Source organism: Acanthopagrus latus, chromosome 15 (genome assembly GCF_904848185.1).
Source record: "Acanthopagrus latus isolate v.2019 chromosome 15, fAcaLat1.1, whole genome shotgun sequence".
Taxonomy (NCBI): domain Eukaryota; kingdom Metazoa; phylum Chordata; class Actinopteri; order Spariformes; family Sparidae; genus Acanthopagrus; species Acanthopagrus latus.
Window position 1 is genome coordinate 2,741,176 of NC_051053.1, and position 24,170 is coordinate 2,765,345.

General features: G+C 39.0%; 1 protein-coding gene across 1 annotated transcript in view; it reads left to right on the forward strand.

Annotated features, from left to right (window-relative positions):
* pdzd8 (PDZ domain containing 8) overlaps positions 1 to 24,170 on the forward strand; it is an 86,929-nt gene that overhangs the window by 25,435 nt on the left and 37,324 nt on the right. The window contains exons 2-3 of the mRNA XM_037123634.1: positions 5,477 to 5,602; positions 17,810 to 17,912. Coding sequence (XP_036979529.1) covers positions 5,477 to 5,602; positions 17,810 to 17,912 — 229 coding nt within the window. The remainder of the gene's footprint in view (positions 1 to 5,476; positions 5,603 to 17,809; positions 17,913 to 24,170) is intronic.

The following is a 24,170-nucleotide window of genomic DNA, read 5'->3' on the forward strand; positions in this document are numbered from 1 at the left end:
CAGACTGTTGAGAATTAATCCCAGAGCTGTGTTTGTCCCATGTGGTGCACACATATTAAACCTTGTCATTGCAGATGCTGCCAAATCCTCCAAAGATGCTGTTGGTTTTTTCGGCTATGTACAAAAGCTGTTCACCTTTTTTTCCTGCTGGCACAAAAAGACGGAATATCTTGAAGCAATATGTGAATATAACTGTGAAGTCATTGAGTGACACAAGATGGGTGAGCAGGCTCCAAAGTGTCCATGCAGTCAGGTATCAGGCCTCTGAGAAGCCTTACTGGAAGCCACACAGAAGGTTAATGATCCTGTGGCCAAAGTGGAGTCACAATCATTTGCAGAGGAAGTTGGTTCTTATTGCTTCTTGATTTTCTGTGTAGTGTGATGTGAGATACTGTCAAAAACAAGCTCCTCCAATCTGCTTCAGTGCAGCTTGACATAGCTGTGCAGTTAATCTCAAATGCAAAGGCCTCTCACTCTATACTGGGACACTGGATTCTCAGATGCCCAGACAACAGCCAGAAGCATTTGTGGGGAAATTAATGCAGAAGCTGTTTTGAAGGACAAGAGGTTGAGAACCAGCAAGAGGCATTTTAGCTACTAAGCACCTGATGAGCCAGTGACTGCACTGCAGAATCTTGAAGTGAAGCAGACACCATACAACACAGCACTGTAGCGTATATGACTCAAAATGAATATGAATATAAAATGAATGTTGTGGGATTCACAATGGAAGATAAACTGTTTGACAAGCTGAGTGGACCAGAGAACTGGGCAACATGGAAATTTCAGATGGAGCACTTGCTTAAAACAAAAGGACTGGGGTATGGTAATGGAAATGGCTGTGTTAGCAGCAGATGCTAATGCTAATTCACGAGAACAAGCTGTCAGACTCCAAAAGAGGCGTGGGATACGCATTTTTAGAGAGACTCTTGCAAATAAACTGTTCCTAAAGAAGTAATACTTAAGATGTGAAATGAAGGAAGGAGAAAGTTTAACTGAACATTTAAAATAAATGAAGGAATTGACTGGCCAGCTTGGAGCAATAGGTCCTGTAATTGAAAAGAAAGTCCAGATTGCAACTCTCCTGAGTAGTTTGCAATCAAGTTACGCTACAACTGTCACTGCATAAGAACCAAAAATGGACGACTTGACACTGCAGTTTGTTCAGCAAGCATTAATAAATGAAAAAAAAAAGCAAGTGCAAACGGATGATAATTCTGGTGCTGCTGCATCTGGTGGTGCATCAGCTGTGTTAACACAAGTTTGTGGAGATATGCAGCCTAATTCTAAGGCAGTGGGAGCTGACAGATTCAGCTCATGGAGATGTTACAAATGTGGACAAGAAGGCCATATAAAATGTGACTGTCCAAGAAGAAAAGGGAAAAATAAAATCCACAAGGCCAAAAGCATGATGTGTGAAGATACCGAAAACTCATCTGAGAGTGCTTTTGTGGTTAAAGAGACTAATCAGAATGAGATGTGACAACAGGCTCAGTGGTTGATTGATGATTGAATGCAAGATGTGCTGTATATTCCCAAGTTATTGGGGAATCTTTTCTCAGTGGGAGCTGCTACCAGAAAAGGAAATACAATGCAGTTCAAGAAGTCTCTCTGCTACATTCGTGGAATAGATGGAGCTCTTCAAGGAATGGGAACACAAAGATCTGATGGGCTATATCAGCTGGATGTTGAGGGGAGTTTGCCTGTGTGTCATGGTGCATCAAGTGCATCAGTAGCAGCCAGTCTGTGGCATCAGTGCCTGGGTCACACCAGCAAGTTGAAGGAACTCAACTCATTTAATCTGGTAAATGGAGTGGATTTTACTGCAGAGAACAAAGTTATCTTCTGTGAAGCCTGTGTGGAGGGCAAGCTGTCTAGAAAACCACACAAGAGATTTGCTCCAAACGTAAGTTGCAGTTGATCCATTGTGAATAAGGGTGTCACGATTTCGATTTTAAATCGAAATTGACCAAAATTAAGAAACGGTCTCGAACTTTGAATTAAAAATGGAATTGTTGATGCTACCACACCCGGTCAGCTTGCCAAGCGCAAAAAAAACCACACGTGTTGAAGTGCTGAGTCAACCTCCTCTAACTTAGCGACTAGCTAAGCCAGTAGCTATTAACTACAGCCAGCCAAATGACAGCATGGTGTTACACCATTCCTGAAAAAAAGGAGGATTCCCATTCGTCGGGATGTCGTGTTCAATGAATCAGGCTTTGGTGTGAAACAGGAAGTGGAAATATCCTGTTCAGAGAATGAAATATCCATCAATACCGATGAACGAAGAACATCAGCTGACGAGGCCACTGTCAGTGAATCTGCTAGAGAAAGCAGCAGAATCAGAAAGCCTCCAGAGAGATATGGATATGATGAGTTTGCTGACGCAGTAACTGTTGATCATTTTGACAATGTGTGTTGTGTTACAGAGCCAAGCACACTAAAAGAAGCATTAATGAGTCCTAATGCAAAGGAATGGCAAAGCCATAGGATCAAGATGGGTGTTCAAAATCAAGCATCACAGTGACGGATGAGTGGGAAGACATAAGTGTAGACTCGTTGCTAAACTCACAGATGTATGGTGCTGACTATGATGAAACTTTTTCACCTGTCGTATGATTCAACTGAAATTGTACATTACTGTCATTTGCTGTCCAGAGTAATTTACATGTGCATCAGATGGGTATAGTAACTGCATTCCTAAATGGACACCTGGAGGAAGAAATCTACATGACCAGAGGGATGCATCACACCAGGGCAGGAACATCTAGTGTGCAAACTGAAGAAGTCAATGGGTTGAAACAGTCTCCTCGCTGCTGGAGCAATGCTTTCACAGAGTTTATTGAAGTCATTGGTTTTAAACAGAGCACATCAGACCTGTGTGTGTTTGTAAGATCTCGACAGGAGATAGAGATACTAGCTGTGTATGTTGATGATCTGATTTTGATTACAGAATCAACAGAAAGCATGGATGAGTTGAAAGAAGCTCTCAAGAAGCGCTACATGATGAAAGACATGGGGGAGCTGTCCTATATCCTGGGCCTCTCTGTTGTCCAAGACAACGCAACAAACTTGTGTCTTCCTTCATCAAAAGCATTACATTGAAACCATTCTTCAGAAGTATGTAATGAACAATGCTAATCCCATTGCAACCCCTGCTGATGCAAACGTAAAGTTGAGAAAAGATGATGGTATCAGTAAACCTGTGAACCCAAGCACTTATCAGTCCATGGTAGGTAGTTTACTGTGCGCTGCAATGGCCACACAACCAGACATAGCACATTCTGACATTATTTGTGAGGTCAAGCACTGATCTTAGTTATGGGAATTGCTTAAAGGGATAGTTTGTGTTTTTTGAAGTGAGGTCATATAAAGCACATATATATAGTCGATCTGTTCCCTACTGTAATCACTGATCAGTGCAGCCTCAGTTTGGAGAAGTAGAGAGCTGCTCCAGCCCAGATGCTCAGCTTTGTACTGCCGTGAACAGAGTCCAGAGAAAAAGCTAAATTTAACCATTAAACAAGGCTCACTTGAAAAAAAACAACAAAAAAAACAGTTCAAGTGTACGTTGTACAGAGAAAATTCACACCGCTTTACATTGCTGTCAGACCGCCCTTGCTTTTGGCACTAAATTTTCTCAACTGTATCCCTACGCGTTAGCGCAACTGGGCAACAGGTGATCTGCGAACAGCAAAATACAGTGCGAGGCCCACTTGCTGGACGTGAGGTTAACTTTCAATAAAAACGAAACTTAACAGACGGTAGAACCTCCGTGTCCCTACGCATTAGCACAACTACGTGGGGATACGGAGGTTCTACGGTTGACAAAAATGTAGTGCCAAAAGAAAGGGTGGTCTGACGGCAATGTAAAGTGGTGTGAATTTTCCCCATACAATGCACACCTGAACTGTTATAGCTGTTTTAGGTGAGCCATGTTTTAGGGTGGTTAAATTTCTGCCTTTTCTCTAGACCCCGTTCACTGCAGCACAAAGCTGAGCGTCTGGGCTGGAGCGGCTCTCTACTTCTCCAAACTGAGGCTGCACTGATCGGTGATTACGGTAGAGAACAGATCGACTATAGATACAGTATGTTCTTTGGATGACCCCACTTAAAAAACACAAACTATCCCTTTCAGTGCTCAAATGCCAGTTAGGTCTGCATGATAAATTGAATTTTAATCGTCATCACGATTTGAACATGTGCGATAAACACATCGCAAAAGACTGCCTGAAACGCGATGAATAAGAGAAATAATTTTATTTACGCGAGCCATGCGCGCTGTGGACTGCGGCACCGGAAGCGGCAGGATGAAGCGAGACAACATGGAGAGACTCAGCTTAGTGTTTAACGGAGGCCCGCAGCAGGGGGAGGTTCACCTGGGCGTTCAGAACAGACAGACGGAACATCTCGGTCTTGCTACCAGGCTTGGCCAGTGTTAGTGTTTCAAAGTAATCAAGTACTTATCGGTGACAGGAGTCTTCAACAACGTAACGTTGAATGGTGATATATTCCATTTGTTCTCTGATGTGAAAGTGCAGTTACTGTCGGCTCTGTCACACTGGGAAAACACCACTAGCATCATTAACGTTAGCAGCATGCTCACATGCTTCGTTGTAAAGAGTGTTAGTCACTGCGACGGTGCAACAGCTGATTTAATCAAAAGGTCCGTTTATAAACTTTTCATAATGACATGATCCGTTCAGCAGAGGAGGGGGATGTCTACTCACTCATCATTTTTCTAGTTGGTGTGTCAGAGGAACTGGGAAGGTAAACAACAAGTGTATCAAGTTATGGGAAGTGATTAGGGTGAAAAGGGGTAATGTGATTAAATTGCATTCATCGAAATGTTTAAGGTTAAGGTTTTCAAATTGATCGCCAGAATTATAACACATTTATATTGACAGCCGTTGAATATTTAATTACTGCACTAGTCAAAAAGTGCAGTAAAATATATGTATTTATTCTTAATAATTTTAAGTAGGCCTAGGGGCCTACAGAGGATTATAGAGTTATAAATAGACCTACATTTTCCATTTCAGACACGAAATTTGGTAAGTTTGGCTAAAAGCTTAATATCAAGCTGATATGCACACTTCAATATTTGTTTATTTATTGCAACTTATATTGTCATCGCAATGTTTAACAGTATTATCGCACATCACAGATTTTCCTCCTATCGTGCAGCCCTAATGCCAGTGTACAAATAGTGGGAGTGTTGTAAAAACAGTCATTTCACACAGTGTTGAGAAGGCATTGTACCACCACCTAGTGACTGCTTTTGAAAAGTGTTTTCTGTTCTGAATAAAGATGTGTGAAATAATGACAAGTTTGTGTGCTCTCCCTGTGCTTGTGTGGTTTCTCTCTGGGTGTTGTTTTATTTTAAGAGATAATTTCCAATTCCACAGTCAGGGGGTTTACATCAGTGCTTACATGAATATCCTGAATTAAGAATGTTTGCTGTGTCTCTCTCCAGATACAAGCCCTTCTTCCCGTTCCAAGTGCAGGGTCCGTTGGGTTCAACTTGTGATTTGGACCTGTCAGTCCAGGACAGCAGACTAGTGGAAGGCCGACTCAAAGTCACCCTCATTGAATGTAGCAGGTAAGACTCTTTCTGTACTTTCTGTACTTACCCAAACACAAGGCAAAATTATGCAACCATTTTATGTTAGAATAACTTATTCAAAATAATTTTGATAGTTCACTGGCTTTTAATAGGAAGAATGGTGGCTCTGGCACCTGTTAAAGTGAAACTCTCACCAAAAAGCAACCTAGGCTTCATTTGTGATTGAATATGAGCCAAACCTTTGTGTAAAAGCACAATCACGACGAAAGATGCACTTTTAAGATTTACTGTAGTTTTGTTTTCGGGCAAGCTAATTGGCAATGGAGTGCAGGGGCTATTGGCACGCTAGCATAAAAATCGCTAAGAAGGCGACCTAACAGGACGGCTTGAGGAGCAATCCACCATTACTCTTCTGCCTGTTAGGTCGCACTCGGGGATCGACTCTCTTTGTCTGCCGTAACGGCGGTGCACCGGAGATCCAGCTTCTACGGTGAGTAGCTCAGAAACCTTCTTTTTAGTAAACTCTTAGTACACAAACACTGTTGTCAATGCTCGTGTTCATGTATAGAGACCCTGGTGATACCACGAGCAAAGTTTCATGTTGTGTTGAGCCTTCTTAGTGTTTTAAAAATAGCAATTCTGATGCTAGTGTGCCAGTGCCCCTGCACTCCTTTAAAAATTAGCTTAACCAAAAAAGAAACTACGGTAAATCTCAAAAGTGCCACTTTCGTTGTAATTATGCTTTCACATGACGGTTTGACTGATGTTCAATCGCAAAGCCTGGGTTGCTATTTGGTGAGAGTTTCACTTTAAAGGTTTGCTCTGAGAATGAGGTAAAACAAAAGTCAAAACAGATGCTGCCAAAATAATCATGACTAATCAACCAATCGAAAAAATAATTGATAGATTAGTCGACAACCAAAATAATCATTCGTTGCAACCCTAATTTTAAGCATTGCCTTTTAAAGTGGCTGAACAGGCTAAACACTGTAAGAAAATCACAGTCACTCTCAATACGATCTAAACACCATAGGTACTCTGAAATGTCTAATAGAGATGATATAATTTTTAGTGTCGTAAATGGTCGAATTAATGATTACAGTGCATTACAGTGGATTTCTGCTGCTGTGGCTCAGTAGCCATAGTTAAGATAAATCTGCTGCTTTATTCCAAAAGTTTAAAAACAAGCTTTGTGCTATTCTTGACTGCAACGCTAATATGGTCGCCTGTCAATCCAAAACGCTGCCATCTGTCCGTCTGTTCCAATCTTATTCCAACTACCTACACACAGAGACATACTGTTTGTCTGATATATGCATAAAAAAACAACATCGAAAACATGGAAAAGAGGTCAAGATCAGTGATTGGAATTAGCGGAGGTGAAAACTTATTGTCATATGTAGGTGTATAGTTGAGCTCAATATAATTCAGCCTGGAGACTACCAGCTAAGCCATGCTCGGGAAAGACGCATAGTCAATTGCTCCGCTCCAGTCGGCATTGGAAAACAACTTCCCAACTCGAAAACCTCTACAGCAAAACTTCAAGAGGCAAGAAATGATGTGGGGGATGAGGGGGTGGGGGTCACAGAGAGGACCTATATCTGAGAGGGTGCATAACTAAACAATTACAGCCTGTCAAAAAACAAATTGAGCCGACAGACGAAGATAATGGCTACCCGCTAGCTAGCGAAGTTGTTCAATCTAAAGACAAACTGCTCCAAGAAATATTGAATATTTCTAAAAACATCCGCGACTTAAAGAACGACATACATTCAGGAGCTCTGTCTGGGTGAGCAAGTATGTCCCTGCAGATTCACTCACAGAGCTTTGACACCGAAGCGAGGACCTGATGCTACACCTCGGTCAGGCTCTATCAACTGTGCTGAAGTTGGCTTGAAACAAGAAAATCCAGTTAAACAACAAACAGATTGTCTTCAACCATGACAATGCTTATGAGGTGATGGAGAAACGCAGAGCCTACAGGCGAATTAAAAAACCTTTGAAGAAAAGGACATCTGTTCACGAGGACTGAATCCACTGGCAACAAGCAGCCAACAGAGGGAGACGAATGGAGATGCAAGTGAAAGGAGTTAAGGAGATCACCACAGAGCTGAAAGACTAGAAACTGTGCAGGTCAACAAGTGAGCGGACTGGAATTTAAGGGAGGTAGTCTGGTCTTTTTTCTCCTCTCTCTTTATTTTAAATTATGATATTGATTTGTTGGAACTATTATAAATCACTGACTGAGCAAAACAACCGAGTTGAACATATTAGTGGACATGGAGTGCAGCTGCAGGCCAATCACTCCACAACAAGGGAGGGCCCCAGCCAGCAAGGGGGGTGCTCTTCCCTCTACCCACCAACAGGGACCTTAGAGGGACAAGTATTCCTCTGCTATAGGAAGTCTTTACCTCTGTAATTATTAGGGGTGTCGCGATTCTCCAAATCCTCGATTCGATGTGATATTCGATTTTAGGGTCACGATTCGATTCGATTCGATTCAATTCTCGATTTTTTTTCTTTTTCTTACAGCACAGAGGCCTATGCCATTTTCAGACTATTCTAGTCTAGGATCATTGGTTTTATTCAAATTTTGTACAGTAAATCTTATTTCAAAAGATGGGCTACATATAAGTGATGCAATTTCCATAATGTATCACATTAGGCACTAATAGCCAAATTTAAATAATTTATTTACAATATGAAGGTAACAATCTTGTTCTCAGTCAAGTGCAAAACAACAAAGACAAACATAACAATAATAATAACAAAAATGGGAGGTCACAGAGGGTGCCGGGCAACAAATGTGCTACAAAAATAAATAAATAAATAAAAAGTATAACAGTCATGTCCAGAGTCATGGAACAATGAGAGCCTTAACAAACTATATCCTAACAGTTGAACATAAAAAATAAGTAGTTTGGACTTTTTTGTCCCCTGAGAATGACAACTGTCATTTTTACATTCTTCTTTCAAGTTTTTTTTCTTTAACAAAGATATGTTGTTATCTTTATCTTAAATGTTTAAATCCATTCCACCTGAATAAGGCTGCAGGTCTGCTGCTATAAATAGCCCTATAGCGTTAGTTATAGCTTTTGCGCGAGCTGAGGTCTGTGGAAGTTTTATTGCAAACGAGGATGGAATAGTTGGCTGGACCAGTGATGGTGTTTTCCCAGTTGTCAAATCTACATCCTTGTGATGCCGGTGAATGTGTCCTGCCATGTTTGTAGGTTTCCCGTGGCGTGGTATGGTACACGCACATAGCATATCTTACACACGGTGGTCTTCTTGTCGAAAACGCGAACATTGTCGACATAACACACCGGGAACGCAAAATACTTTCATACTGGTGATTTAAGAGAAGCAGGAGCTGCTTCAAGCTCCGGTGCCATTGCTCCTTTATCTGCACTTGCCATGATGTCATAATCTGCAGGTTAGCTAACTAGCGGCGTCGGCTACAATGTGCGTAATTTGCGTAGCGTACGTGCGTAGCTTTGCACACCTCCCTGGGGGGTGATCGTCGATCCTCTCTTTGACTTCGATGCTCGAGACCATGATGTAATTTCGATCGATTTCAATAAAAAATCGAAATCGTGACACCCCTAGTAATTATCGTTATGAAGAATGTGAATGTTTGTTCATGTTTTAAGTTCAAAATAGGGGAGATCTAGTTTGTCTTTTTGCTTTTTTTCAGGAATGGGAAATTTAGCACCTGCTGAGGTTATGGCCTAACACAATTAACGATCAAAATGTGGGTACACAAGGACCAAACGGTTAATGTAATTTCTGTAAATGTGAATGGACTTCACAGCCCAGTTAAACAGAACAAAATCCTTGTTAAACTAAAAAGAGAGAACATAGACATTGCATTTCTGCAAGAAACTCACTTGGTGGAAAGTAAACATAAAAAACTTAAAAGACAAGGATTTAAATATGTTTTCTCCTTTTCAAACAAATCAAATCATACTAGAGAGGAGGTTATACTAATTTCAGGAAAGCTGACATATGAACACATACCGACTGTAAAGGACAAGGAACAGAGATTCATACTGACACATTATATATAATATAATTTATTATAATATTTATATAATGTATGCATTCTTCCTGGTTCAGAGCCACATTTCTATGTCCAAGTAATTGATAGGATTGCAACCAAATCACAAGGGACTCTAGTGTGTGGAGGTGATTTTAATACCATTCTTAATCCAAAACTTGACTCATCTGGGACAAGATTATCTGGCCCCCCCCCAAAAAAATGACAAGGAAAATTAACTCATTGTTATCAGAAATAGGACTGATTGGCATCTGGAGACATATAAATCCATCCATCAAAGACTATACTTTCTATTCATCTCCACATCTAACATATTCCAGGATTTAGTATGTTTTACTATTTGGAACAGACAGTAGTAAGGTACAACAATGCCACATTGGAACGATTTATCTTTCTGACCATTGCCCACTGTATTTGTCCTTAGATGTGACCCATAGATGGAAGCTTACAGTCTGGAAATTAAATCCTAGAATATTAAATAAAAATAGGACAGAACAGTTTGCAAAAGAAATCCAAGACTACTTAGAACATAATGATAATGGCGAGGTGTCTCTGCCCGTGCTCTGGGATGCCTGCAAAGCAGTAATGAGAGGGAAGGTGAATGCAGCAACACCCTTTCTCAAGAGACAAAGAGAAGAAAGACTCGAGACTCTCCAGGCTGAACTCAAAAACCTAGAATCTGGACATAAAGGAACCAGTAGAGCCAAAGGTTAAGATGGAAATAAAAAGGAACAGAAATCAGATTGAAGCATTATATACACAAGAAATTCACAAGAAACTATCATACACTAAACAAAAATACTATGAAGGGGGCAGCAAATATTCAAAATTATTAGCGTACAAACTAAGAAGAAAACAGGCAGATAATACAATACTAGTGCATTACTCGTAGGAAGTATGTATTCCTATAGAAAATTGGGAGGTTAAGTAACTTTTTCATGGATGGCCAAATGAGGCTGTGTTTGAAGGTGGGACGTCAGGGATATAATTGGCTGTTTTTGACTGCTTTTGATTATACCATTATATTTCACCTTGAAAACTATTTCTCTTGCCTTGTTTGGTGTAATTATTTTCAGCACAACCTCACATGTGACTGTACAATTATTTTTTTCATTTTGACATACTATATTAATACTATGGACCTAAAATCACAAAATAACAAAATCAGAGTAGGAAAAACATTTTTTACTGCGAAAACCACTAATATTTTTAATGAACCAATTGCATAAGTTATAGTGCAAATATAAATTGTTGTTTGCTAAATTTGTGCATAAGATTTTAAAATTTACAGAGTTATGTGTAACTATTTACATTTAAATACAGGCAATACCTCAGGCTCAGGGCTCCTCAGCTCATTCCTTGCTGTTCCACATTCAGCAGTCTCCTCCTTGTTTTGACTCAAAAAAACAACTACACTACACACTGAACACACTACACCAAACACTACATTACACACTAACTATACACTCCAAACATGCATTATGTCACAAATCTCTCACCTTTCAAAACTCGCTATCTCTGTCTGTATCCCGCCGGCGTCCCTCACACAACTTCCCCTGTTCCTCAGCAATCAAACGTGCTGCTTGCGGACACTTTGGTGAGAAAAGCCTGTTTTTACCATTTCTTCCTGCACCAGACACAAAGCAAACGTGACGGCGAATAAGCGTGGCGGATATTATTTACCCTATGTCCGGTTTTGGACGTGCCGGTGCGTCCAGTCCGTCGATTCGGGAGGCTGGCCGTGTGGGGGTGGGCTAGCAGCTAGCTACACACGAACATGCAGAGATTCTGATTCCACTTTGTTGTCCTCGTGTATCCGGATCTCCTCAGACAGGAACATACTCGGTCCGGACTCATTTAGTCTCATTAATCCACAACAGTCAGTTTAGATGCACAGAACGGGACCGAACCACCGGCAAATTCCCAGTACAGCTTGCGACGCTGCAGGTATAAATCCGCTTGTTTCTTAAGGTATGTTGTGGAAGTGAGCTCTGCAGTGATTGGCTATGGTGTGCAATGATAATTCATAAAGCATTTATGAAATAATTTATTAACAGTGTCATTGTAGTCCAAACAAATGCAACGTTGCACACCCCTGAACCACGCAGCAGCCATGTTGAAACTCTCAAATCAGTCTGATCCTGATCTGCAGAGATATTTGAGGCACACAGACAGACAGACACAGACACAGACACACACACACACACACACACACACACACACACACACACACACACACACACACACACACACACACACACAGATAGAGATTGCATGCTTAGAGATACAAAATAGGAGACCCTAAGACCAAGAGCATGGAGAGTAAAGATTGTTTTAGAGAATACCATGACAAATTATACTCCTTAATACTGACGAGAAAATTGAGATACTATTCAAATCTTTAAATCCACCAAAACTTACAGAAGCAGACAATAAAGCACTAACCTCACAAATAATAAAAGAAGAAATTCACTCAGCTATTGCCAGACTGAAAGCTAATAAATGCCCAGGCACATTTCTATTCAGGGGAATGGAGAAATTTGGTTTAGTAATAGTAATAAGACATTAGAAGCCCTATAAAATAAACCATCAGCAAGATTAAAATTCAACGGGGAGTTCCCAGACTCCTTTCTGCTGGAGAGATCCACAAGACAGTGCTGTCCTATAATTTTTCACTTTTTATTTGCAACAGAGACAGAACACAGAGATCAAAGGTATAAAAATGCCAGCAGGTGAACAGAAGCTGGTCCTGTTTGCAGATGACGGATAGCGAATGGGCTTATGGCGTACTGTACACTCCTAGATCAGGATACTGTTCTGAGCTTCCAGGACCGTAAGGATAAATTTGGCCTACAAAATCGAGATCGCTTTAGGTATTTACAAATCAGAGACTTTATGAACAAAAGATTCCCAGCGAATGCTATCTCAGGTAGGGAAGACATTCTGAAAATGTTTCAAAGAGCTTACAAGAATGCTACCTTCCACAAAATGATATCTAAACTTGTGGAGCAAGATGTTGGAGATCTTTTATCAGTCTGTGGTGACCAGTGTACTTTTCTTTGCTGTGGTTTGTTGGGGGAGCAGCATTGGAGCCAGCGACACCAACAGACTCAATAAACTCATTAGGAAGGCTAGGCTCTGTGATTGGCTACAAACAGGACACTCTGGAGGCTGTGGTGGAGAGGAGGACACTGAAAAAACTGTTGTCCATCTTGGATAATCCTCTCCACCCTCTCCACCTCACACTGGTCAGACATCAGAGCACCCTTTCCAAAAGGCTGCTTCAGCTTCGCTGTCGTAACAACAGATACAGGAAATCTTTCCTGCCACAAGTCATCACTTCATACAACAACTCTCTCACCTCTGCCTGATCTCTGATCTCTCTACTGCTCTTACTCTGTTTTTTATCCTATTAACATCTGCATGTTCTAGGTTCTTTTAAGTCTATTTGTATATTTATATTACCTGTGGTTCTATTAGTGCACACTCATATATGTACATTTTGGTTCTGTTATTGTACATTCGTAAGTAGGGTGTCATGAATCTTCAAATCCTTGATTCGATTACATTTTTGATTCAAAGGTCACAGTTCGATTGAATTCTCAATTTTTTTTAAAGCACAGATTGCTATGCCATTTTTAGACTAGACTTTTATGCAATATAATATCTGACCTTTCTTCGCAATGTATCACACTACATTGTCAAATTTAAAACATTTATTAACAACACAATTTAACAATAACTTATATCTTCAGTCAATTGGATCTGTAGTTGTCATTGTTGCGTAGCCCCTTTCAGGAATAGGGCAGTGCGTGAGGTGTGTGTATGTAAGGTGCGTAAGGTGTGAGTGGGCGAGTGAGAGTGAGGGTGCGTGCATACGTGTGGACAGTGAATGAATGGGAGAGGAAGGAGAAGCGAAAGGAGTAGCAGTAGTAGCGACAGCAATAAAGTGTACAATATAGGCTGCGGTTTGGTGACGGCTCCTCTAGACACAGCAAAGCTCCCTGGTAGTATTTCCCGACCAGCTAAACATATGAAAGTGGTTACCCTGAAGATAAACACAAACTTTTGCCCTGGAGAAAATCATCTCCCCTGTGCTTTCAGACCACGGTCCAGGAGCCGACCAGGAATGGCGTAATATCGTGCTATCATTTTGCTGGCTGTAGCTAATAGATACTGGCTTAGCTAGTAGCTATGTTAGAGGAGGTTGACTCGTAGCACGTATGTGTTTTTTTTCCACTTGGCAAGCCGACTGGACATGACATGGGGGTGTAGTAGCATCGATGATCCCATTTTTTAATTCGAAGTTCGAGATTGTGACTTAATTTTGGTCGATTTTGATTCAAAATTGAAATCGTTACACCCTTATAAGTATATGTTGGTTCTGTTATTGCACATTCATTGGAATTATTTATTTCTTGTATAGTTGTACAGACTATTATTGTTTATAGTATAGTTTACACTGTGTATATGCATTGTATATATCTTGCTTTCTATTTATGCTACGTACAGAGTGTTTTTCTTTCTTTTTTTGTGGACCCACTGCTGCTATGACAAAATGATTTCCCAGTCTGGGATCAATAAAGTAATTCTATTCTAAGCCATTCCAGCTTGGTCATGATCTGCAATCTTGGGTCAGCTGCCCTCGTACCCAGTCTGGGGACCTATGGATACTTTGAAACCCAACACCTGACTAACAAAGAAACAACTTCTGGCTCATAGTGTCATAATCTATGCTATGGCAAGGGGAAGCAAGACAACAGGTTGTCTTGCTTCCCCTTGCCATAGCATGTTTATTGAACCTCATTAATCTCTAGTTGAAATAGCCATTTCTGATTGTGGATTATGACACTATGAGCCAGAAGTTGTTTCTTTGTTAGTCAGGTGTTGGGTTTCAAAGTATCCATAGGTCCCATATCCATTGTACGTAACCCCTTTCAGTGGGGTTACTCGTGAAGTAGCAATCCAAAAATATGTTGAAAGCATAACATTGGCAAACTCAAGCCCAACAAGCAACAACAGGATGGGCATATTGACCAGAATGTTACATTCCTTAGTAATACTAATACAATGTAGTGTCCAAATTTACACTTATAAAGTTAACTAAGCAATGTTAATCAGCCTGCAAGCTGTAGCCACCCATTCAGTTATCGCTGTTGAAAGTTTGTCTCATGTAGAGTTACACAGACTATACAGCGTGGTCTGCCTTCGGTGAGGGGGAGGAGGCATCAATTGTGTGCTTGGCCAGCAAGTGGTATTTGGGACTGGACACACTCTGGTGGTAACTCAGCTCACATTGTCACTAAATGCAAATAACTTTGTTCTTGTCGAGAGAACCATCTGGCAGGGCTTTGAAGCTGAACATTTCTGCTCAAGGATGTCTTTATGCTGCCATACACAAAATTACAGCTGCATCGCTTCGTGATTTCCTAAAATACTGGGCATGCTGAGAGTTATTAAATATATGCGTTAACTTGGGTCAAAAAATTAATGCCGTTAAGCGGAAATTACACTAAGCCGTTATTATCGTGTTTACTATGAACACACACACACACACACACACACACACACATTATACCTACAAGATTCCTCGCACAATTGGTTACACTTTGATTCACTGTTTTAGGTATGTCTTTTCCATTTATGTAGCTACATGACCTGCAAGCTTACCCCTCCGTCAGGCACTGGTTAGGTGTGGCGTGACATTTGTTTCGTGTCTGAAGAAGGGAATTTTGTTTGTAAAATTATTGTTTGTGGGAAACACCACCTACACATTTAATCTTTTACAGGTCCTGAATTCCAGGAATACCATATCTATGACACTCAACGTATGAGTGCCGCTGCCTCATAACTGAGCAGCATGTCCGTTAACAAGGGTGTATATCCTCTGTTGAGTGCCCCGCAGGCAAGTTTTGCAGATTAGTTCCTTTACCTCTCCGGCTACAGACAGCTCAACTTGATCAGGAATCAAGAAAGGAATCAAGATACATTTTGACCAAAATCAGAATCAATAGTGGCATATTCATCAATACATTTTTACTGATTCCCATTCCTGTTCTAGCACATTAAGCAGAATCTTCCAAAGGAAACATTTGAGTCTTGAGGAGTGCCAATATCATGATGATCATTCAAGTCACATCATTTCTGAAGTACTACAGTTTCAGTAGATGTACATAATTCAGGCTGGGAAGTCAGGGAATTACTTTTAATGAACATCTTATGCAATAATCTCCTCAGCACAGCAGGGGGCAGCAGTAGCCAAAACATATGTTGCTGTGAGCTTATCTTTTCTTTCTAGTACTACAGTCAGGTATTGTACATTAAACATGTGCTGGTGAACAGCTTTAGCTTTTGCAATTCCATGAGGCAGTGAATTGGTGAAGAGCCACTGGGAGTGGACAATATATGAGAGCCATAAAATCTGGCATGTTCCAGATTCTCAAATGTAAATAATTCCTGCTTTTTCTTTATCTTTCATTATAGTACATTTTATATTGCATTGTATGTATTGTATGTCTTTTCCAATAAAGAATAATTCTGAATATTTCATCATGTTCTCTGGGAGCTTGGACAGTGATTTCCTGCATTTTTTTTTTACCATACATGTAACCAAATCAGTTGAAAAAGAATTCAAATAATGACGACAATTCTAAGTTGAAGCCAACAAAACATAGGCTGAATAGCACTACCTAGTAAATGGATGTTTATGAAAGACTGAGGAAATAGAATTTAAACTGTAAAAGTATTATTTATTTATTATTTATTTATATCATGTTGTTGAGTTGTTGTGTGATGAAAAGTGGCCTTTAAACATCATAAAAATTCGAAGTGTAATAAAATTCAAATTTGGTCTTCTTTTTGAGCATAACAATGTATCCTCTACCAATAACTAAGATATTGTAAAATTCAATCGAAGATTCAACTTTTCACTTATTGTTAGGCTTATATTGTCCTTTGTGATGAAAGAGAATAGTATGAAAGAATAGTATTACATTTGAAATAAATGCAAAGTATATTTGTTATTTTTGATACACATTCTACTCTGAATAGTGTTTTTTTTTTAAACAAGGAATATTAGTTTCGGTGAGGGTAAGAGTATTGATATTATCATTCCTCTCAATATTGCAATGTTTTTATTATCAACCAGGCTCATTACATTAGTTTAAATAATATTCCTGAGTAAATGACAGCAGAAAGCAGATGTTGAAAATGAATGTTGTTCAAAGGCAACTAGAAAAATCAATAGCATAAATATAAAAATAAAAAGTTATAAAAAAAATATTCTTCAGTTTTCAGTGTGTTTTGCGGCAACTTCTCTGTTACTCCACGGTCAATAAACCCAATGACAAAAACACTACACATTTTTCTACGGGGAATCAACTGGCCAAATATATCAGACCATTAGCCTGACCAGTAAAGTTCAGTACAGTTACTTACAACTAATGAGACAAAGTCTCCGAGTTATTTCATTTTTTAAAAAGAACATGTTGTCATTTTTATTGTAGCAATATCATCAGTTCATCTGCACATTCTAGGTTCTAGGTTCGTTTAAGTCTATTTATCAGCTGTGGTTCTATTATTGCTCACTTATTTGTACATTTTGGTGCTGTTGCACATTCATAAGTATATGTTGGTTCTGTTATTGCACATTCATAGAAATCATTTATTTCTTGTACAATTGTATAGATTAGTATTATTTGTAGTATAGTTTGCACTGTGCATATACATTGTATATATCTTGCTTTCAATTTATGTTTTGTACAGAGTGTTTTCCTTTTTCTTTCTTTTATTCTTGTGGATGCACTGCTGCTGTAACAAAATAATTTCCCAGTCTGGGATCAATAAAGTAATTGTCTATTCTAATTGTATGAGTATTACAGACAAGGCAAAGAATGCGCATAGATGCCTCCTGTATATATAATGCACATGACGTATAGTCCTATACTCCTATATTTTCTCTTTTCTCTCTTATTCAAATCTTTTTTCCTATTTTAAGTCCTGTACTTATTGTATGTCTGTCTACCTGCTATTGTGACAAGTGAATTTCCCTGATGTAGGATAAATAAAAGTCTAAAGTCAAAAGTAAAAGTCTATTTGACTTTATTAGTGCTTCTAAATGTTGTAGTGGTAGATTCTCACAGTTGGTTAAATTTTCTAATCATATGTCTTGTTTCCCATCTCTACAGACTGTTTGTCCTCGGCTCCTATGACAGAGAAACCCATGTTCATTGCACCCTGGAGCTGAGCAGTTACCAGTGGAAGGAGAAGACTCGCAGCTCCATCAAACGGGTAAGTTCTCCTCCCTAGTGATATCTGACTTTGCCTCTCTTTCCCTTTTTCTTCTCATTCCCCTGGTTTAAGATTGCAACTAATTATACTTCAGTCATACTTTTATATCTACTGTAAACAGAGGTATACATTTTGAAAACGAAGAAGAATCTTTATTAATTGAATACAGTCATACAATGTGCATTATATCTAAACAGGTTGTCTGCATTTTACCTGAGGCAGCAATAGGCAGCCAACACATGGCTCCCAATGTAAAATTTACAAAAGTTAATTCTTGATTTACTCAAACTCTTGACTTCTGAGATGACGGGGTTCTCTGTTTCAAAATAAATGGACATAATAGAGAGGAAGTTGAGCCCTACCCTTCATAACCTCGGGTTATTAATGCAAAGGGAATCTTGTTGCTCAGTATAAAATAGCAGAGGAATCCCATAGCCTCAACTGAGAGTACAACACAACAGCTTAACCCGTTCTACCCAAGACGCTAGATTAAAGAGTTGTTCGAACACTGATGGAGTATTAACATGACATTAGTGATGAATGTGTCCTCTCTCACTTCGTGTATTTCAGTCATATCTGTCAGTCAGTCAACAGTCAAATATGTGCTTGTAACAAATATAAGTGCCACTGCCAGTTAACAAAATCCACAAATGATTTAGAACATTTAATCTGTTTCTGAGTACTACCAGTTTCCAATGATTTTTTTTTTTAAACTGAGCTTTTCAAACATTTCACTGAGTAACACAAACACATGCTATGTATTATACCCCTTGCCTTACTGCCACATTAATACAAGCTTATTTCCATGTTTGCACTGATGAGATTGTCCAATTGTTGACATTTCAAGTGGCAAAGACAATTTGCAGGGCCCTCTGGGAAACCTTCTCTGAAAGCAATTAAGAAATATTACAGTTATAACATCAGGCTTGTTTGGAGGTGACTAATGACCATTTTAGAGTGAAATGTCAGCCATAATTACCGGCTCTGGCTTCAGCAAAGCATGATGTTGCTGTCCTTGAAACACACTGAATGACATTTGAAGCAGCTCAAAGATTGTTTTTGTTACATTGCACAGTAATAGTCAAATAATATGCGTTAAAAGTTGAATCCTCATCCAGCAGAGGGCACTCAGAATCAGGTTTTCCTCTCAGACTTAACCACATTATCTTCCTCGTCTTTTCTCTCCTTCACAGTTCATTGTAAATTTATAGATAAAAAAGCGCTCAGAAACTGGATTATTTAGTATTTCTATGTTTGTTTTTTAAATTATTTATCAAATAATCACATTATGACATTGTGTGCCTTACACATCTGAAAACGCATATATAAAACTGACCCCCTGGTTAGTTAAAGGTGCCAGCAAGCAATCCAATAAAGTAATTATTATATGAACCATACCACATCAACACTCAACCAATACAGCCATCAGCATATCCATCTCCAAGTGGACCTACTTCAAAGCACTCGTATCCTTTTTTGTTAATGTAAGCATAGAAATGCAGATTGACTGTGGCATTCAGCCTGATTTATCAGACTTCTCTAGTCTGAATGTCCCCAGCAGGACTCTGTAGTAAGGATTAAAGGCTATACCATCTGGAAAAGGTCAATGCGCCATCTTCCTCTCACTCTCCCTTCATCCCCTGATGATTGCCAGATTGGATTTTCCCTTATGAACACAGACGCTTGTCTCATGTATGTTTATGATTTTCATGCCATTTGAATATTCCCTCATTTTAACTAGCTTGAGCCTCTCACTCCTGCTTCTCGGTGCACCATGTGTCTGTCTTCACAGCACTTTCATCCGTAAGGACCTTTGGACTGTGTTCAACATGCTTTTCAGGGCTGGTTTAAAATCTCTATCTTCCAGGTAGATATCACTGTTTAGTTTCTGGTTCCATTTACTGTATAGCAGAAATCACAATAGCAGTTTTGAATTAGGCCGAAAGAGAGAGTCACATTTGTAATGAGCTATTCAGCTTACAGACCTTGTGTTTGCTCAGTGTTGTTTTGCTGGACATTGTTCAGCCACCTCGTTTATTTCAGTTATCTGGTGCTGATATGTTTGATATTTGCTTGGTACATCTGTTTTCCATTCTTCGCTGTCCTTCTCAATACTTTATGTTGTAAACAGTAGCTCTTTTTTGAGACACCAACATGCATGTCCTAAATATGTGTGTGAATGTTTCTTTATTTGTTGTGGGGTTGTGGTAGCTGAGACAATGTGATCACTCAAAGAGGACAACAGTTTTATGTGTCACACAAGCTGGACGTTGCTATTTGAATACCTAGTTAGAAAATATTAGCTTACTATGTACCAGGAGATAAACGCATTGTAGAAAATAGGGAACAGTTTATTGTTTAACAAAAATGAATGTTTGGTAGCTTAACAGTTTTGACTGGGCCATTAATTCATCCTACGGGTCTGAAATATGTTGTTTATTCTCTTCATTTACATTTTTTCTCACTAACACTTCCTCTTAAGCTACCCTCAAGACAACAACAGCAAGGTCATTAAATGTCACTAGACCCATTCACACTGCCCATTAAGTGTGGGGATCCTACAACAATTTTTAGCATCCTCCTCTGTAATAAAGTTTTAGATGCCCAGTGCGGTGGGCGGAGTAGATATCCCGAATAACAAACAATATTCCTCACATCACGGTAGACAGAGTAACCAGGTAATCATTACACGGTGCAACATTTTTTCTCTGAAGCATGAGTGACGTTATTTCTCTAAACCAATTCAACCACTTCAAAGCGTATTAAACACAATTAACATTATAACTGCCCGGTCACATTTGCTAACCAGTAGCCATAAAGACAATGCTAGACACCGGAGATAACATACAAGCTAACAAGCTAGATTTAGCAACAAGCTACGTAGCTCGACTGCAGCATCGTACGGCCATATGTGCTATTGCGAGTATTATATTAGTAGTATATTCAATCAGTAAAAATACCAAACCTTTGTTGTTTCCAGCTTCTAGTACTTAAAATAGGATTTGTTCACTTGTTGCTTATCCATATCACTTTAACACCTATTGGCGTGTTGAGACTTATTAAGACAGAACAAGCAATATGATCAATAACTTTGAGTTTTGATTGATTTACATGTTTTTATTTTTTTCAAACATAAAAAGACTTAAACAAATGATCACCTAGTAGTTCCTTAGGCATGGACCACACAGGGTGTTCAGCCAGGGTTCGTCATTTCACTGGCAGTTGACACTGTGACATCTTTGACATGATTGATGTGAATATTTAAGTGTTTTTAAGTTACCTAAGAACAACAATGCTCAAATAGTCTGATATTTATTAATATTTCTTTATTATTTTTTTTATAGTCATTTAATTATTTATCTGATATATCCAGGGAAACAAATGACTGTTGACATTCATCCTGTCTGTAATTTCTGCTAATTTAGTGTAAGGTTGACAATGGTTTCAACAAGGTGCACAAGTCCTGGCATCCATTTTGTGTACCATTCATAATTGTTGAGGACCACATAATATATAATGCAACATCATAATAATCTTTAAATAACATAAATAAAATGTTAGACAATAATTTATTCAGGAAACTTGTACCCTAAATGAATCAAATGACATCACTCACAAATCTTATACATTTCAGTAGAATACCTTTTGTAATTCTGTTTGTTTATGCTTCAGATTACATTCAGCATTTCATTTCTGTGGTGTAAAATGTCCCCAGTAGGTGACATTGCAGGGTGTTCCTAATGCAATAGATATTCCCAATGTCCACTGAACAGGTAGTAGGGAGTGCGATTGGTGCACACTAGTTTCAGACCTGAAAATGTCAACCTTTCATAAATTTGTTTGAGGCACAGAAATACCCTAAATGCATTATTTAATATCTAAAATAAGCCATTTTCTCGTTGTTTTTTTATTGTACTATGGGCATATGTTTTTAAGAATAATTATTTGTATTAATAGCTATTTAAATTTTATATAGAATATTATCAATCACACCTTTAATTTCTAGGCTTTACATCAAGCTTGTGGGCTCTGAGCTGTCAGCATGCAAGTAGCTCTGAATGGATTCTCCTTCAAGCTTTTTATTCAGTGAAAGAGGTCCCTTTATCTCCGGTGCCTCCCATTGGTCAACGTTTACTTCATTGTGCTGTGTGTTTGCATCTGCACAACATGGACCACCTGTGAACTGGGTAAATGAAGCCCTTTTTCATTATCAAGTTGGATGGGTGTGTGTGTTTTTTTATTAGTCATTTATGGTGTGTTGAGGGTCGGGGGGCGGGAACTCAGGAGTGTTTGCACATCTGCCCTGTCTATCCCATCATCGGCTCTGAGTACTGACGCCTACTGACAGCTTGACTGGAGAGATATACGAAGTGTGTGCGCACACCACATCTGAGCAACTTCTTTTGTAACATTGGTTGTATTTGAAGGGTGGCTTTGTGTTATATGAAAATAGCTTTTGACTGAGTCTAAAATCATGTAGTTTCCCAGACACCCTAACTACCAAAACAAAAGTCAGCATGTATGTGTGTGTGTGTGTGTGTGTGTGTGTATATATATATATATATATATATATATATATATATATATATATATATTAACAAGTGATATTGCGTCTTATTGTGTATTATCATTGACTTTGTATAATCCATATTATTAGAAGTGCTAGTTGATAGATAAATTGACTAATTGAAATATAAATGTTAGATTCATTAATGAGAAAGTAATTGATAGATGCAGCCCGACTGTTGTTCATGGTTTTGTTGTTTAGTCATAGCTTGAACATCTGCAAGAGTGTTGTCCACAGCTGTCACTCAAGAACCGCGCATCAGCCATAGCATTATATTTCTTATCCTCTCCCAGTTTCTATTTCTAAGCCTCTCATGCTGTAGTCAATATACACTTCAAACAGACAGACATTATGACACATACACACACAGCACCAGTCGGGCCAGAGAGGGAGAACGGGCAGGTGATTTTAGCATCTCTGACGCACACCCCCACAAACTCTGTCTCTTTCTCTGTCTCTCTGTCTCTCTGTCTCTCTGTCTGTCTGTCTGTCTCTCTCTCTCTCTCTCTCTCTCTCTCTCTCTCTCTCTCTCTCTCTCTCTCTCTCTCTCACGCACACACGCACACACACCTCGTTATCTGAGTGGTTGTTTGATGTTCCACTCAGGGTGTCTTTGTTTCTTTAATCTGCACCGTACAACCGATGAAAGACAGTCGGATGATGAGGGGGCTCACACACCCCCCACAAAAATGAATCATCTGCTGCTTGAAGCATCAGACTGATCACAAGCTCAAATTCCATTCAAGAGTAGAAGTGGGAGCAGGCAATGTGGATGAAATCATCAATCACAGTATAGTCTATTTTTTATCGACATATTATCCCTATGTTTTTGGCCAATCCTGCAAATTAGATAACTATGTATTATTCCATGTAGTTATACTTATTTTACTTTTAGGCCGACAAAAAAAATAAAAATAAAAAATGTAGTAAAGAAACAGGGCTGGTTATTGATATTGGTGTCCATATAGTATCTCAGTACAAAGCTCTGTAAAGGTCTTTATACTCAAAAGCTGATTCTGCCTTATATCTCCTTTAAAAAGAAAAGGGGCTGCTCAAGCATTGTTTATCATGTACACATCCAGAGAATAATAAGCCTGTAACCTTTGTCATTTTACATTACGCACACATTGACTTGTGGTGGGTCCAGCTATTTCCGCCTTGCCAGACCAATTAAATTTCCTGTTCATTGTCCGTTTGACAATGGCTAACCATGAAGCGAAAAGTATATTAAAGACATGAGAGGTTTATCCCACAAGCTGTTTGTTTCTAATCACTTCTTCCAAAGATCAATTCACCATAGAGGAAACTCAATAGCTCAGCCGCTATGTGCATGACAGACAGAGCTACAGCTATATTACAGCTTTCTTGCCATTTTCATTTGTGAGGGTTTTTTTTTCTGATCCTACAGGCATGGGCCCTCTTTAGAAAATAAATTACCAGAGTGTCAACAGTTATGCTCATAAATCCAAATAATGCCTACACTGTAACAGTAGTGTTTCTTATTAGAAATGTTGTGTAATGTAAGTGTTAATAATATTTTAAGACAAATATTCTGTTTTAATGTAGTCACTAGTTGAACAGCAGCTTAAATTAAATACATTTGGGCAACACTTGATGTTACAGGTCTTTAAATAAATAAATGCTGCACTAATATTATCCCTTGAATCTTTCTTGATTCATGTAATTTGGTC